The 14,715-nt window shown below is 42.6% G+C and overlaps 1 protein-coding gene across 1 annotated transcript in view; it reads left to right on the forward strand.

Moving 5' to 3' along the window:
* znf236 (zinc finger protein 236) overlaps nt 1-14,715 on the forward strand; it is a 39,519-nt gene that overhangs the window by 12,205 nt on the left and 12,599 nt on the right. The window contains exons 12-22 of the mRNA XM_030782086.1: nt 144-276; nt 2,039-2,299; nt 3,116-3,378; nt 4,835-4,936; nt 6,003-6,142; nt 9,070-9,176; nt 10,751-10,902; nt 11,181-11,363; nt 11,444-11,735; nt 12,653-12,756; nt 13,663-14,097. Of these exons, the coding sequence (XP_030637946.1) occupies nt 144-276; nt 2,039-2,299; nt 3,116-3,378; nt 4,835-4,936; nt 6,003-6,142; nt 9,070-9,176; nt 10,751-10,902; nt 11,181-11,363; nt 11,444-11,735; nt 12,653-12,756; nt 13,663-14,097 (2,172 nt within the window). The remainder of the gene's footprint in view (nt 1-143; nt 277-2,038; nt 2,300-3,115; nt 3,379-4,834; nt 4,937-6,002; nt 6,143-9,069; nt 9,177-10,750; nt 10,903-11,180; nt 11,364-11,443; nt 11,736-12,652; nt 12,757-13,662; nt 14,098-14,715) is intronic.

The raw sequence follows: 14,715 nt of genomic DNA on the forward strand, positions 1-14,715 counted from the left end.
TGGCAAACAAGCTGAAAAAAAAACAGACAGCACAGACTCAGAGAGAAGAAATGCGTACTCGTGTGCACACTCATACAAATCTGAAGTTTCCTCGGTAGTTTGAGTAAAAGATCATTTTATATGGTCATCTCTGATTTCCGCAGGCCTCATGCAGAACCAGAACCCTCGCGGGAGTCTGCAGCAGTACCTGGACATGGTGGAGATCGACCGGCCGTACAAGTGCACCTATTGCAGCAAAGCATACAAGAAGTCCAGCCACCTGAAGCAACATGTCAGGTACAACTGGTCTGAACAAACACATCTCAGACCTTTTCAGAAAATCCTCATTTGACAAAGATGTGTCATAACAGATATGCTTTCCTCAGATAATCCAAGTACTATCATTGCATATTTTCCTCACACACCAGATTTATGCAGCGTAGCTTGAATCTGTCTGAAGATTCTAGAATCCCCTCTGGCTTAGACACCTAATACTAATACCTGAACCGAAAAACAAGTTGAAGCTTAATATGTGGATCAGGGTGGTATTTCACTCTGTATTGCTTATACAGGCAGAAAGAGAAAATCGCCGGATAAGAGGTGAAAACATAATGAAACGCCGCCTTAGTCTACACCACATAACGTTATTTTTGCTCTTTTTAAATCTTATGGCCATAAACAAGAGTTTGTTGTGGAACTGTTTTTCCCTAACTCTTTGGACTCACACAAAGTCCATCTCCAAGCTATACTGGAGAGGAAGGAGCTTCATGTTGCCTTGTAAGGCTAACTGTGGTCTCAAAATGATGTCGGTGTTACCCTGTGTCTTGTTCATTTCTGATAAGACGTTGGGAGAGAGGCAGGAGAGAGTCTGATAGCATGGCCACTTACTGATTCTCTGCATTTGTCATGCCATCCCTTTTTTCCGCTTTGAGTTCAGCAATAGTCCAAATGGATTTTTCTTTATCATAGAACAGTCAGTGAAAAAGATATAGATTTGATTGAAGGTAACACATCCAGTAGGTCAAACAAGCTTTTATGACAGTTTATTGCCAATCCTAACCATCAGCACAAACTGGTACGACATTTTCTTGCTTTTGATCTTCATTGGCTGTGTTAGCTTCTCAGAACTGCTGAATGAGTTTCCTTAATGCGTTGGGAGAGTGTTCAGCAGAGATGTCCTCATTCTTCAGACTAATCTCAGATGCTCTTTTAGGAAGTTGTGAATAAAAAGTAAGATTAAATTAATGATTTTTTTTTAAATGGAATCTTTAATGTTTTCTTTTTCGCCCAAGGAAATCTTTTACTTTTTCCTTTTTTTATGCTTTCTGTCACACTAATCAGCACTGGCTGCCATACAGAATTATTCGCTCCTAAAGCCTGTACCATTGTCAGCAATCAGGCATGTAGACTATTCCATAGTCCAGTTCCTCATATTGCTTTACATTGCATTGATCACTGGATGTATAGCTTAGATCATAATTACCTCATAGCATAACTAAAATAATAATGTCAGGTACAGTTATACCATCACAATTAGACAATGCCTCATAATGTTAGTGTTATTTTCTTAATATTTCCCATGATAATCCAAGATTCTAGGCATCTGTAAAGTTAAGCAGTGAGGTTCTTCTGTTGTGCAAAGCAACAGCCGTGTTTAGTGTACTGCTCATACCTGTATATGCCTTAATTTAGGTTGAAAAAGGGGTTTAGCCAACTAGGGATAGACACAGGCCCATCAACATGTTCTGCAATCCTTTGAAACGACCATATTCACACTGGAATTGCACCGACACACAGAATTTACTCAACATTGATTGCACACTCTCAATACGCACTGGCCCATTTTTATCAATTTGCTGATAGCCATGTACCTGGTAGAATATTGGATATCACCATCTCTACCTCAGTGTTGTTTTTTGCTTTTTATCTCACATTTATTAGTTTATCTTGAGTTGACCATGACTGTGCTGAGGTGTTGAGTCAGTGTGCTTTTCCTGTATTCATTCACTGACAGTGTCTTGGCTTGCCCTTGATGTGAAATGCCATCTCATGTTTGTAGGTCACACACGGGGGAGAGGCCGTACAAGTGCATCCAGTGCAGTAAGGGCTTCGCCTCCTCGGGAGTTTTAAAAGCTCACATCCGCACACACTCAGGCCTCAAAGCCTTCAAGTGCCTCATGTGTGACACCACCTTCACGACCAGCGGTAGTCTACGCCGTCACATGACCACGCACAGCGACATCCGCCCGTACATGTGCCCGTATTGCCAGAAAACGTTCAAATCTTCACCCAACTGTAGGAAACACATGAAAACCCACAGGTGGGTGCTTCTGTTCCACCTTTCAACCAGAGCTTTTCACCACGGCTGCCTTAATTAGTGTAGCATTACTAACTAAACTCCCAAATTAATATTGATGCACCGATGAAACTTTTTTTGTTGTTTTTTGTCCGCCATTGCACGAAACATCTCGTTAGGAAAAAAAAAAATATCGAAGGCTCTTGTTGAATTGTTTCGGCTTGTTTTTCTAAACGAACCATTAACACAATCCATAAATGAAACAGCTGCCTGCTAGACTTCCAGCAAGACAGTGTAATAGTTCTTTGATTAGGGGGAGATGAAGAAGCGCTTCTCCCTAAATGAAGCACTTACCATCTCTAGCACTCAACCTGTTAGAGGAGGTTGGGACTTCAAAGTTTCTCAGGATGCTGGGTGAAGAGTCTTTTGTGTTCAAATGCTGTCTGCTTTTTTATTTTACTTCTTTTTTTTTTTTTTTAGCCCAAATCAAACAAATGTGAGATGGTAATTGTTCTTCAGCTAAGTAGTTGATGTAGGTAAATCAAATGGATGAGTAAAGGGTACAGCATGAGTCACAAGATTTGTCATGCTACTATTCTGTTTGTTGAAGCTACAACAGAATATTTGCCTTCAGTCTCTAAAAATCAAATCACCAAAGTACTAAAGCATAGCCTTTGCCACTCTGGGTGCAACTCTACACGGTTTCCATAGTTACCTTTAACTAAAGCAGTACTAATTCAACTCCCAAGACTTTGTATACCTAAGCAAGGCATATATACACAGTGCAAATATACTGGATCATGGTAAAGAAATGGTCATAACTCATAACCATATCTGTAGGTATGAGCTGGCTCAGCAGTTCCAACAGCAGCAGGCTGCTTCAGACCCCTCGTCGCTGGATGACCCCATGGGTGGAACCACCGTGACCCACGACATGCAAGTGGAGATGGTGGATCGAGGAGGCCTCCAGCAACAGCCGCCCCCCGCCGTAGGGCCGGAGACGCAGAGCATGCTGGAGCTGGGCCAGGCCCAGGTGGTCGGCGGTCCCCAGCAGGTGACGTTACAGACACAGCTGACAGAAGAAGGTCTTGTACAGGATGCAGGTGAGTCTCCGAAAAAAAAAAAAAAGCCCAGAACACACATCTGCTCGTTTGGTCTTTGGCAGGAAAACATGAAAAACAACTATAAAAACTCTTAGCTGATCACTCTCAGTGAAATGGCAAAAAAAAAGAGAAAAAGAGGTCTCAAAAATGGCTCTGTCTTTTCCTCTTATGCCCTCACTCAATAATGTATATTTTTTTTATCGGACCCGTTTATTTCAAGATTTTCAGCTGCCGTTATCTCTCTGTATGGTAGATGGTATTGCCTTATCAGTGCTGGAATGAGCCCAAACAAAATGCAGAAGAGAGGAATTTGTCCTTCATTTCTCCTTCTTGGCGTGTGGATTTACATGATTTACGAATGAATATTTTCTGAATATTATAACCCTGCTTGGTTAATCTTTTAAAGCTTTGTCTTTGATGGTGACCTTGGCCGGTATGAAGAGCTTAGAGACCGCTAGAGGAGAGTTTTGAAGAATTTCTGATTAGGCTCTACCAGGCCAGGTCAAATATGTTCATCTTCTCTTCATGATGTGTGGAGATTAAAACAGAATAGACATGAAGTGCTTAAAATGGTAAATGTGTTATTTAACAATGTTAGAGACTGTTAATTTGTCAAGCCTGTTCCAAAGCTTGCAGTAAATTGGGGTCTCATCAGCAAAGTTGCCATTTAAAGGTTAAACAATGGTCTCCAAAGAAGTCTTTTCAGAGCGGGAAGATAAGCAAGGATGGTGCGTATAGATTAATGTATCCTGTATGTGTGTGTGTGTGTGTGTGTGTGTGTGTGTGTGTGTGTGTGTGTGTGTGTGTGAGAGAGAGAGGGAGAGAACTTTCACACTGCTCATGGACATTGGTATGACTCATGCTCCCGCACTCAGACTGGTTTTTCTACTGAGGAAACAAAGCGTGTATATTTTGGCTGCCAGGTGTTGAAATAGTTCCCATCTTCACTTTGACAACAATGTGCTGTTCTTCCCGGCCCTGGTGTCACGGAGCTGATGAGTGCTTTAGCTTACACACACCTCTGTCATCAAAGGTCAGACAGCAACATCAGAAGGATGCACAAAGGTTGCCTTAATCAAGTCACTGTTTACCTCAGTGCCACGGTGTTAGCAAAGGGGAAAATGTCAGTGCACACATTACTGAGCTTTCCCATTCAGCTTAATTTTGCGACAAAAGCCAAATTTGGGCTATGTAAGCAGGGTCCCCACTTTCCTCTCCCCTGTTCACTCATTAACGACGTCTCTGGACAGCTATGCTGTCACGAGAGAGACCAGATCCCTGTTTGAATGGGGAGGTTTCTTTTATCTCTTTTAAACCATTGTATTTGGAAAAGTTAAGCATTATGTTGGAAGTACTGAATTTTAACCAAGCTCAGTCTGGTACATGTGTCTTTTGTGAAAGATTGAATGACCATATTGAATGACGCTGTCCCTTTTTGTGTGTCCCCTGTTTTCAGACACCTTTGTGACCACACAGCATACTCTGCCCCAGAACATCAGCCAGTATGAGTCTCCAGCTCTTCCCCAGCCTACCTTTGACCAACCAGCACTCACTCAAGGTAATACACACACACACACACACACACACACAGGGATGCATATGACACAGGCTTTTGACACCATATAATATTCATAGCTCCATCATACCTCTGAGTGGTAAGTTCTTTGGGCACTCTGCCAAGAAACACTGCAGCGTGCGTGGATTGTACTAGAGCCTCCTTCTCCGTTGATTCTTCAGCTCTCCGGGCACTGGCAAATAGCATCTGTTGGACAGATAGGATTTTTCATTTCACGGGTGAGGGGTACGCTAACCTCTGTCTCACCACAGATTGCTTTTTATCTCACCCGTCACAGCAATATCCCCCCCGCTGACAGCACGCTAATCAACGTCCCTCCCATCCTCAACACCCCCGTTTTCTAAGTCAACCCCCCCCACCCCCATGGTTTGAGCCCCAGCATCAGTTGCATGGTACATGTCATAGTCAGCAGGTACCATTGCCCTCAAGTGACCTTTTTTTGCTGCCTGGGGGAAACAGAAAAAAAAAGGGAAAAAAAATTACTGTTACATTTATGTGTGTGTGTATAATTGTGTGTGTATACATTGCTAGGGTGACATCTCCAATTCTAGCCGCCTTTGTTCCTTTGACATTCACAAAAAAAAAAGCCCCCCCCACCCCCACCCCACCCCCAATCATTAGCTGAGCTGTCAGAATGAAAGCTGTCTTTTGAAATGAAAGAGGAACAAATATGAAAGCCAACACTGTCTCTTGCGGTACTCATTAATCCATTCATATCAAACATCGATGAATGACCTTATAGCTAGCTATAATTTGTGTTACTCTGGAAATAAGAGGAACAGTTTGAATCAAAGGATATCTAAAATGGTCCAGCCGATGTGTAATCTGTTGTGATGCGTTACGGGACGGTGACCTATAATAATGAAATTTTATCCTTTTCAAATGTAGTTCCCTGTCTCCTGCCCTTTAAGTCTTGGCTGGAAATACATTAGATTGTATTTGTATTTGGAAATACATTAGATTGGTGCCAAAGGACTGTGTTTGGGTTGAGGGCTTCTAAATGTTTAGCTATAAACTTAAGTTTGATTTGGTCGTCTGGTGTGTGCAGGTTTCACCATAGCTGAGAGCTTTGCTCAGCAGCCTCAGTTCTCTACAGTGCAACAGCTCCAGGACTCAAGTACACTGGAATCTCAGGCCCTATCCTCCAGTTACCACCCGCAGGGCCTGCTACATGTGCCCAGTGCTGAGGTGGTGAGTGTCTCTTCCTCTCCTTCTCTCTTCCTCGCCTCTCTTTCTGTCTCTTCTCTCTCTCTCTCTCTCTCTCTCGCACACACACTCACACACACACGCACGCAGAGTAACGGCTCTGTTCCCATGCTTTGTGAAGATAAGGTAACAGTTAACTCCATTTCACGGGTCAGTGGGTTCATTGAAAGCTGAACAGCCCAATACTTGAGATCCCAAACAGATCTTGAAACAGAATAATAAAAGACAAAACACATTCTGTAGAGGCTTTGGATACAGAGGTTTAAGGTTTAAAGTCCTCCATCATTTACCTCATGAAGCATGACACTGAAGAACTTAACAAAGAACAATAGCACAAGCACCCTTTCTTACATCACTTTACTGACATGGTCAGCCAGCTTTGATTGGTTTCCCTGTCTTTGACAAGGTCTTTCTAACCAATAAGCAGCTGTTGATGGATGGTCAGGAATGTGTATGACAGTATTTTTGCGCTGACCTAGACTTGAGAGTACTCTCCTAGAACCACCCAGAGTAACAGACTGAAATGCAGTTTGAGGCCCATATTGTGTTCCCAGTACTTCTCTTGGAGCTGTCACCAAACAAAGACCATGTGTACTCCTCCGCTTCCTGACAGTCGGCCCACGCTGGCTGTCTCACAGGACATCTTTGGCGATGAGTTGGAGGTCTGGAGCAATGTGCGCCTCCTTGAGTGCTTGCTTGTCACCAAAAGACTATGAACATTGTTCAGTAACTTTCTTTCTCATACACACCTTCTCAACTACCAGCCAAAACAGTTATTTAACAAAGTTTTTTCTGTAATTTAACTTAACATTCATTATAATAATATAAGTTACTATAATATAATATAGGTTGTTTCAGCATACTGATTAAGATTATAAATTCAGCTTGCCTGTATAGTCTGAAATATGCCATCAGGAAAATCAGCTGCTACAACGGTAGCACAATCTGATATTCATAATTAGCCTTCAGAATGTTCCATATCTTCTGGGTTATCTCCCAGCAGTCTGATTTAATCATTTTTCTGACAAAATCCAATATAAATGCTTATGATGGTTTATTAGATCAGCGGTATTACATTCTTGTATTTACATTATTGTGAACAAAATTTGTCTTTCTTGACAGCTGGTCTGTACTTAGGGGGCTTTGTGGTAGTATCAGTAACTTTAAGTTAGGCTCTGTTGTGAGTTGAACTATTGTGTATAGGATGCTGGTAAGACAAATATGGATATCATGGAGATGTTGTTCTGAAAGCGTGTGTCAACAGAAGCATGTTTACCATTCTTTCATACTTCTTTTTCTTTTTTTTCTTAAGGAGACCAAACTTTTATTTTCATTTTTAGAGTTTTGAGTTTAGAGTTTAATTTTCATTTCAGTTTATCCATTGCAGCATTGGTTTTTGCATGGTGAATTTACATAGCAAAACTCTTATCAACAGAAACACAGGATCAGTTGCCTCAGCACCACACACACTGCACCAGTTGTGATGTCCCTGCTGATTTACCAGGTTGTAACTTAGTACATGCCAGTTCTCAGAGTGGGAGCATTTTCATGGGGATAAAAACCTGCTTTTCTGTAGGTTTTAAAAATCATGATATGTCAGTTGTGGCATTTTTATATATTGTGAGAAACATATCATTAGCGGTTACCAGCCCTGTGCATCCCAGAGGTAACGGTCGTGACTGACTGCTGCAGCGGCTTGTCTTTACTGTCATTAAGAACTTAGACGTCATTGTAAAAAAAAGCCTCTTCTGACCATCTGATCTGCTGGTGAGGGGGATGTATACCTTCTGTTAATGATGACTTATCAGTTCCTTGGATAGGACCTTGTGGAGACATACAGTGTTCTGAGGTGATGTTCTTGATAATAAACCAACTCTTGCAAGGTTTTGCTCATCTGTTTTTCTTCCTGACCAGATGATGTTTTACCTTGACATATGTTTAATTAGAGGTTTCTGCTTGGCATAGAACAGTTTGCTGGGAGCTGCAGTGTGGTTGTCAAATCCTGAGGGCTCCCTGGACACAAGAAACCAACGTAATGCAGATTTTATGCTGTTCTTTTGCTTTTCTGTTTGACCATTTGGGGAGATGTCCGTTGGTTATGGTAACTGAGGAAAGCTTTTTTTTTTTTTTTTTGCTACCTATTTTCGGTGTCTTTCAATGGATAGCAAGCTGTACTGTTCCCGAATGTGGCTGCTTGGTTGTTCAGGATCTTCTGCATGACATTGTTGCCCATAACAACACCCAAGCAGCCAATAGAAGCCTGGAACAACCATTTCATCTTTCCACCATGATTTTAGGGCTTTTCTTCACATCTAAGTCATGAATTATTTAAAGCGGTGATGCTGAATTTTGGTGATGATAAGGTGATGATGCTGTAGTGCTTCAATTCATAGGGTTAATGCTCCTAGGTAGATAGCCAAGGATGGCTACTGGGCCTCTTTGTCTAGAGTGCATTTGTTATTTAACCCTCAATATAGGCAGAGGTTTACAGAAACCAGGGCATGTCCACCCACTTGTGGGCCTGTGTGGTATATCTTTGGGGCTCTCTGGGGCTTAAGATCCCAATCCAGGGCTTGTATGATACCCAGTTTTACATGTATTGCCTTATGTAGGCACTACTTAGTGGTGGAGAGAATTTGTACTGGCTGAAGGGTGGCTGTAAACAGAGACAGCAGGCAAGTGGACAGGTAGGCAAGTAGACAGACATGCAACCCAGGCAAGCAATAAGTATAAAGTGCCTTTACCATCACAACTGGTCTACCTCCCACATACGCCGTGTGAAGCCATTACACACACGCGCTCACACAAATGGTTTGCAAATAATTGGTACTAGCATTTATAGGTGGGAAGATTCATGTGCACTGTTCTGCTGGGAATAAGTTGTTGATACCGTCGCTGTGTCTCTTCAGGCCGGTGGTCTACTGCAGGAACCTACCCAAGGAGACCTCCAGCTTACTACAGGCCAAGGACAAGAATACCAAGAGGACAGTGAGGAAAACAGCAAGAGGGCCCACAGGTAGTATCTGTAAAAGATACTCTGAAATTTAACACATTGACACAGACACACAAACACGCCGTCAATCACATGAGTTTCAGTCACACACACACAAGCTGTGGACTGACTGAAAGACGTCATCATTTGTCCTTATGTGACAATCAACCATCAGATTCTCCAGTGGAACATTATCCTGTTTCTGTATTCTCCCTGTTGATTTCTGCCACACAACACCACGTACTTCTAACACCGTCCTTTTTGCTTGTCTTTTGACTATGAAACGAGTGTTTTGCAAGCTCCTGCTGTGTTTGCGCGCTAGATCAGTTAAAATCTCAGACTTTGATGGAAGTGAGACTCTGACGACATCTGAGGGGGGAACTCTCGACCATGTGACGCTGTGTTGTGGTTTGAACTGACTAATGCCCCTCTTTTTATTCAGCTCTGTCTTTGTACTCCCCCTGCATCAGGTCCTCACAGTACCTCTTTATAGCAATCTTAAAAAGACAAGGACAAGAAAGGCACTCACTTGAATGCATTAGCCACCTTGTCGAGGTACAAAAAAAAAAAAAAAAGAAAGAAAGAAAAGATAAAACATTGCAAACAAAAGAGACGTGAGAAAGAGAGAGGGAAAGTAGACACCAGGCTTTGGTACAGACAGAGAGTTGGCATGAATATGCCCATGTTGTTGCAAACCCCTGCTACCCTTTCAGCCTCTCGCAGCAGATAATGGGTTCGAAACAGAAAGTTTATTAGGGCGGCGGTGTAAATGCAGTCAGGGTCTGTGGTCCTGTCTGTTCTAAAAGACTCCACTGTGGCAGTCCAAAACTCTCTTCACTAAGCGCAGTTTGTAGAGCGAGGAGAGTCTCATATGATGGATGATACTGTCTGGTAGACTCTCTTAGCGAGCAGGGCATAATCATCCCAGAATTCTGTTTTCTGGCCAGCTCCAAACAGGCTCTGATTATTCCTGGCAAGAGGTACAGGTTAGGCCTGACATGATTGAGGGTTAGAGCAAAAATGTTTCTCTGTCACCTCTCTGAGCGTAGTATCCGGGATCAGTGTCGCCAACTGGCAACTTTTTTCTTTTTCTTGAAAAAGAGTTAGAAAGCTCTCCCTGGACCTTCTGAAGAGAGAGACATTATTTGGGTTTTTTGGGTTCGAAATGAACTTTTATGAGAAGGTAGCAAGTGTGTATATATATATATATATATATATATATATATATGTATGTGTGTGTGTGTGTGTGTGTGTGTATGTGTGTATAGATATAAACATACACATACATATATCATGAAAATTCTTCTGCATGAAAAATCCTTATTTAAATAAAAATGTGTGTGGGGAAATTACATCCTTCAAATTCTCCCAAAAACATGTCATATTTCTCAATCGCGTTGAATTTTGGTGAACCTTGGATTGTAGAGCATAGGTAGCTCCTTCTTGTCCTGATTATAAATTCAGTCAGCAAATCCACGTAAGCACTTTTGATAGCAAAATTAGCATTCATTTCAAACTCTGATGTGACCTTTTCTTTCGCTAATTATTGTAGTTTTTGTGTGTGTGTGTGTGTGTGTGTGTCTACCTACCTCTTGCAGGTGTGACTTGTGTGATAAAGGTTTTAAGAAGTCCAGTCACTTGAAGCAGCACTTGCGCTCTCACACCGGTGAGAAGCCTTACAGTTGCAACATCTGTGGCCGAAGCTTTGTTTCGGCTGGAGTACTCAAGTCTCACCTCAACACGCACACAGGTGAGCCGAATCTCAGCAGAGAGAGGGAAACACCGTACCCCGTAACGACAGCAATATCAATGAGTTTAGACTTTATCCAGTGCCTCTGTGTATAATTCATGAGACTACCTCCTAATATATCCTTATTCGTTTCTTTTCATGATTCTCTAATATGTGCAGTGAAATGCTTGTAGCTACATTTGTCTGTGTGTGTGTGTGTCATTCTCTAGTTCCCTCTCCTTCCCATTCTCGTCTTTTTCTCTGACTCTAGTGCGTTACTGTCTCTTGCTCTGTTTCAGGGGTGAAAGCGTACAAGTGTAATGTGTGTGATGCCTGCTTCACCACAAATGGAAGTCTTAACCGCCACATGATCATCCATCTGAATGTGAAGCCATATAAATGCTCTATGTGTGATGAGGCTTTCCGTACCAACCTTCTGCACAGGAAACATATGAAGATGTATCACGCTGTGGGATCCAGAGGTACACAGTGACTACATTTCCCACAATCCTCCACATGTTAAATCTCACCATTATTTTACAGATGGTTTGTTTTTCCCCAGTGCTAGAAGAGGAAGATGGTGGCGATGAAGAAGAGGGTTCTGAACGTTTGGTAACAAAGAGAAATCGTGCGGGGATCATCACGTTTACGGAGGAACAGACGGCAGAGTTAGCCAAGAGGGCGCCTGGCGACGGAGCATCGGTGTCGGAGAAGGTTCTGGCCCAGTCTGCTGCTGAGCGAGACCGTATCAGTGAGATCAAAGACAAGGCTGTAGATCTGGAGAGCGAACCAAAATTTGCCAATCGCTGCCAGTATTGTCCCAAGAGTTTCAAGAAGCCCAGTGACCTCGTCAGGTAATGACAAACTGCTTAATGCATTTTATTTCATTCTCTCTCCACATTTCCACATTATTATAAACATAGTTACATAGTTTTCAGTACAGTGATGATGCCTTAGGAATTGGAAATATTAAAAAAAAAAAAAAAAAAAACACGTTTGAAAAGTTTTTCGGTTAGATAGCATTTGTGTTGTAGCTGTCTCTGAACCAAGTCTTTCATGTTGATTGGCATGATACTCCAGGTCAAGGCTGAGACTCTAGGTCTGTCAGCCAAACACGCCGTCTCCCTGATCGCATCTTACTAAGCTATTTTTGAGCTTTGTAAGCCCCTCTGTTGGCGATACAACCCCATAGCAGGTGGTCTGTGCCCCTCTCTGCATGTTGAGGGGGTTGTTTTTTCTAACCTGCTGAGAGTTTTTCTCACACCAGCTCAGTCACGAGCTCACAGAAGCTAGGAGGTTGTGTGAGTGGACCGAATATAAAATGCCACTATGTTTCTGTAAGAGCGTGTGTCTGCACGTCACTCTCTGTTTGCGTCTGACTCGAGGCTTATCATCGCACCTCAGTGAATATTCTCCTCATTAATGAAAGCTTCACACACCAGCGCTAGAATTTACTTTGTGACAGATAAGCTCGTCGACTGTCCGCCATCTGTTTTTCCAAAGTACAGAAGTACACAGAATGGATATTATTAGAGAAAATAGAAAAGCAGCTTAGCTGGGTTGAAGTGAGCATTGTTTTCTGCGGTTCGATGAAGAACGCAACAATTTTCTTTGACGACGGGAAGTGACTAGACAGTTCCTAATGACAGTTTATAAAGCGAAACGTGTTTGGTTGTTTAAAATCTTAAGCTGTCTACTTAAATTTTTGTTTTTCTGCTTGCACCGACACTGATTTGTCCAAACGTGGTTTATTTTCTTTGTCTTTCTTCAGACATATCCGAATCCACACAGGGGAAAAACCATACAAGTGTGACGAGTGTGGGAAGAGCTTCACAGTCAAGTCTACTCTCGACTGCCACGTCAAAACACATTCAGGTTTGTGACATTTCCCCAGTCATGCCAAAACCGTGCTCTAAATTCATATGACATGGTCTGCTCACCTAAACAGTGTTTCACATTCGATTAACTTCAGCCTCTCTGCCCTTCAGTGCAGTTCAACCCAGCATTGATTCAGAGCATGATTCATGAATCGTGAAGAGCTCAGTTTAATGAGTTGAAACTACAGCACTCAACACTTCAGCCATGGCAATGGATTGAGAAGCGCAAATGTTTAAGATTTGTATTTCTGGTGGAGGCCCATATTCTGCCTTAATAACCAAAATATGAACAGAAGTGGCAAGTTGGTTGCAATGAACAGCATGTCACAGGTTGACAGGCAGTACATTGACAATGACTGCTCTCTCATTTGGTCTAGAGCACACTTATGCAAATAAGGCCCATTTGCATGTTTCATCTATGGTGGCCGGACTAATTGTACTCAGTTGATTTATGGGGTGTCTGTGGTGTGACTTTACACTTCAAGCTCACTAATGAAAGGAGAGTCCTCTTCTAACAAACCCAATTCAGTCCCACCATTAATTAGAATGACCATCTGACACTGAGCAGACAAATTAATCCTCTATGATTGGAAGAATTAGAACGATCACTGAATAATATGAACTCGCTTTTTTGAGCAATTAAGAAGTCTCTGTTAAGACCCAAATAATTGAAAATGTGGTCTTGAGGACTGATTTTACCAGAGGGCAATATGATGAATTACCAAAAGGAATCGAAATGGGCAAATATCGAATGTACCATCGTTACCACTGAATGTGATAATTCCTTTTGAAGGCGAAAAAAGATCTTTATGTAAGTGCCATTTTAGGTGTTGTAAAGGTAACTCCAGCCATTGGCAACACTTTAGTTGGTACTTTTATCTTGGTGCTTTCTGTGACTCTCCAGGTCAGAAGCTGTTTAATTGCCACATGTGCAACACATCCTTCTCAACTAAAGGCAGTCTGAAAGTTCACATGCGCTTGCATACCGGTTCCAAACCTTTCAAATGCCCCTACTGCGAACTACGCTTCCGCACTTCCGGCCACCGCAAGACCCACATCCAGTGCCACATCCGGCCCAACTCCGACGGCAAAAAAGCCAAACGGGGTTCCGCGGGTGGGGGCCAGCAGAGTCAGGAGGGGGTTCACAGCCAGGCAAGGAGGGGCCCCCAGCAACCCACTGCTGGCTCTGAGGCTTTACCTCCAGTTGGACTGCTGCAGACCACCACCAGTGATCCCGGCATCTACATCCCAGCAAACCCAGTCCTGGCTGGCCAGTATGATCAGAGTCTACTACAGCAAGGGTTGGTGGGCCAAGCCATCTTGCCAGCCACTGTGTCAGGTAAGACACATGAGCACAGAGATTCACACATCACTTAGCACGACATTTTTAACACGCACCTGTCAGGAACTGATATCGTGGTTTTATCCTGCATACATGGTTGGTTGTTGACAGTAACAACAATGTTATTCACTGCCTTATGGACATCGACCGGCGAGCGAAGTTGTGTATTTTTCTGTGTTTGGTGTTAACCAAGCAAAAATGGAGAGAGAGTTAAATCTCAGTTATGAAAATTTTGACATCCCCAAGCCCACTGTCGGCACACAGCTCATCAGTTTTACATGGAAGGTCGGCACTCAGGTATTTTTTTTAATCTTTTAAAAAAATGTTAGCGCAGACTGAAAGGAAAAGAGTGCCAGCATATTATATGTCGCTTTAAAAAGAAGTTAACTTGAAGACACAAGATATGTAGACGTAGGTGATGGAAAATCGGTGGTGGAAACTGAGTAGCAGACAAACCTTTTTTTCATCTCCCGCTGAACAGAGGACTGTCACCATGTTAGCTTTAGCGTGTTAGCTAAATGCGTAGGGATAGGTGATCATTGGTAATGGAGTAGCGGATTGAGGTAGGGAGCGGTGCAATCTTACTCTCTCTCTCCCTCTCTCTCTCTCCGTCTC

This window comes from Chanos chanos, chromosome 8, assembly GCF_902362185.1.
Source record: "Chanos chanos chromosome 8, fChaCha1.1, whole genome shotgun sequence".
NCBI classification, from domain to species: Eukaryota; Metazoa; Chordata; class Actinopteri; order Gonorynchiformes; family Chanidae; genus Chanos; species Chanos chanos.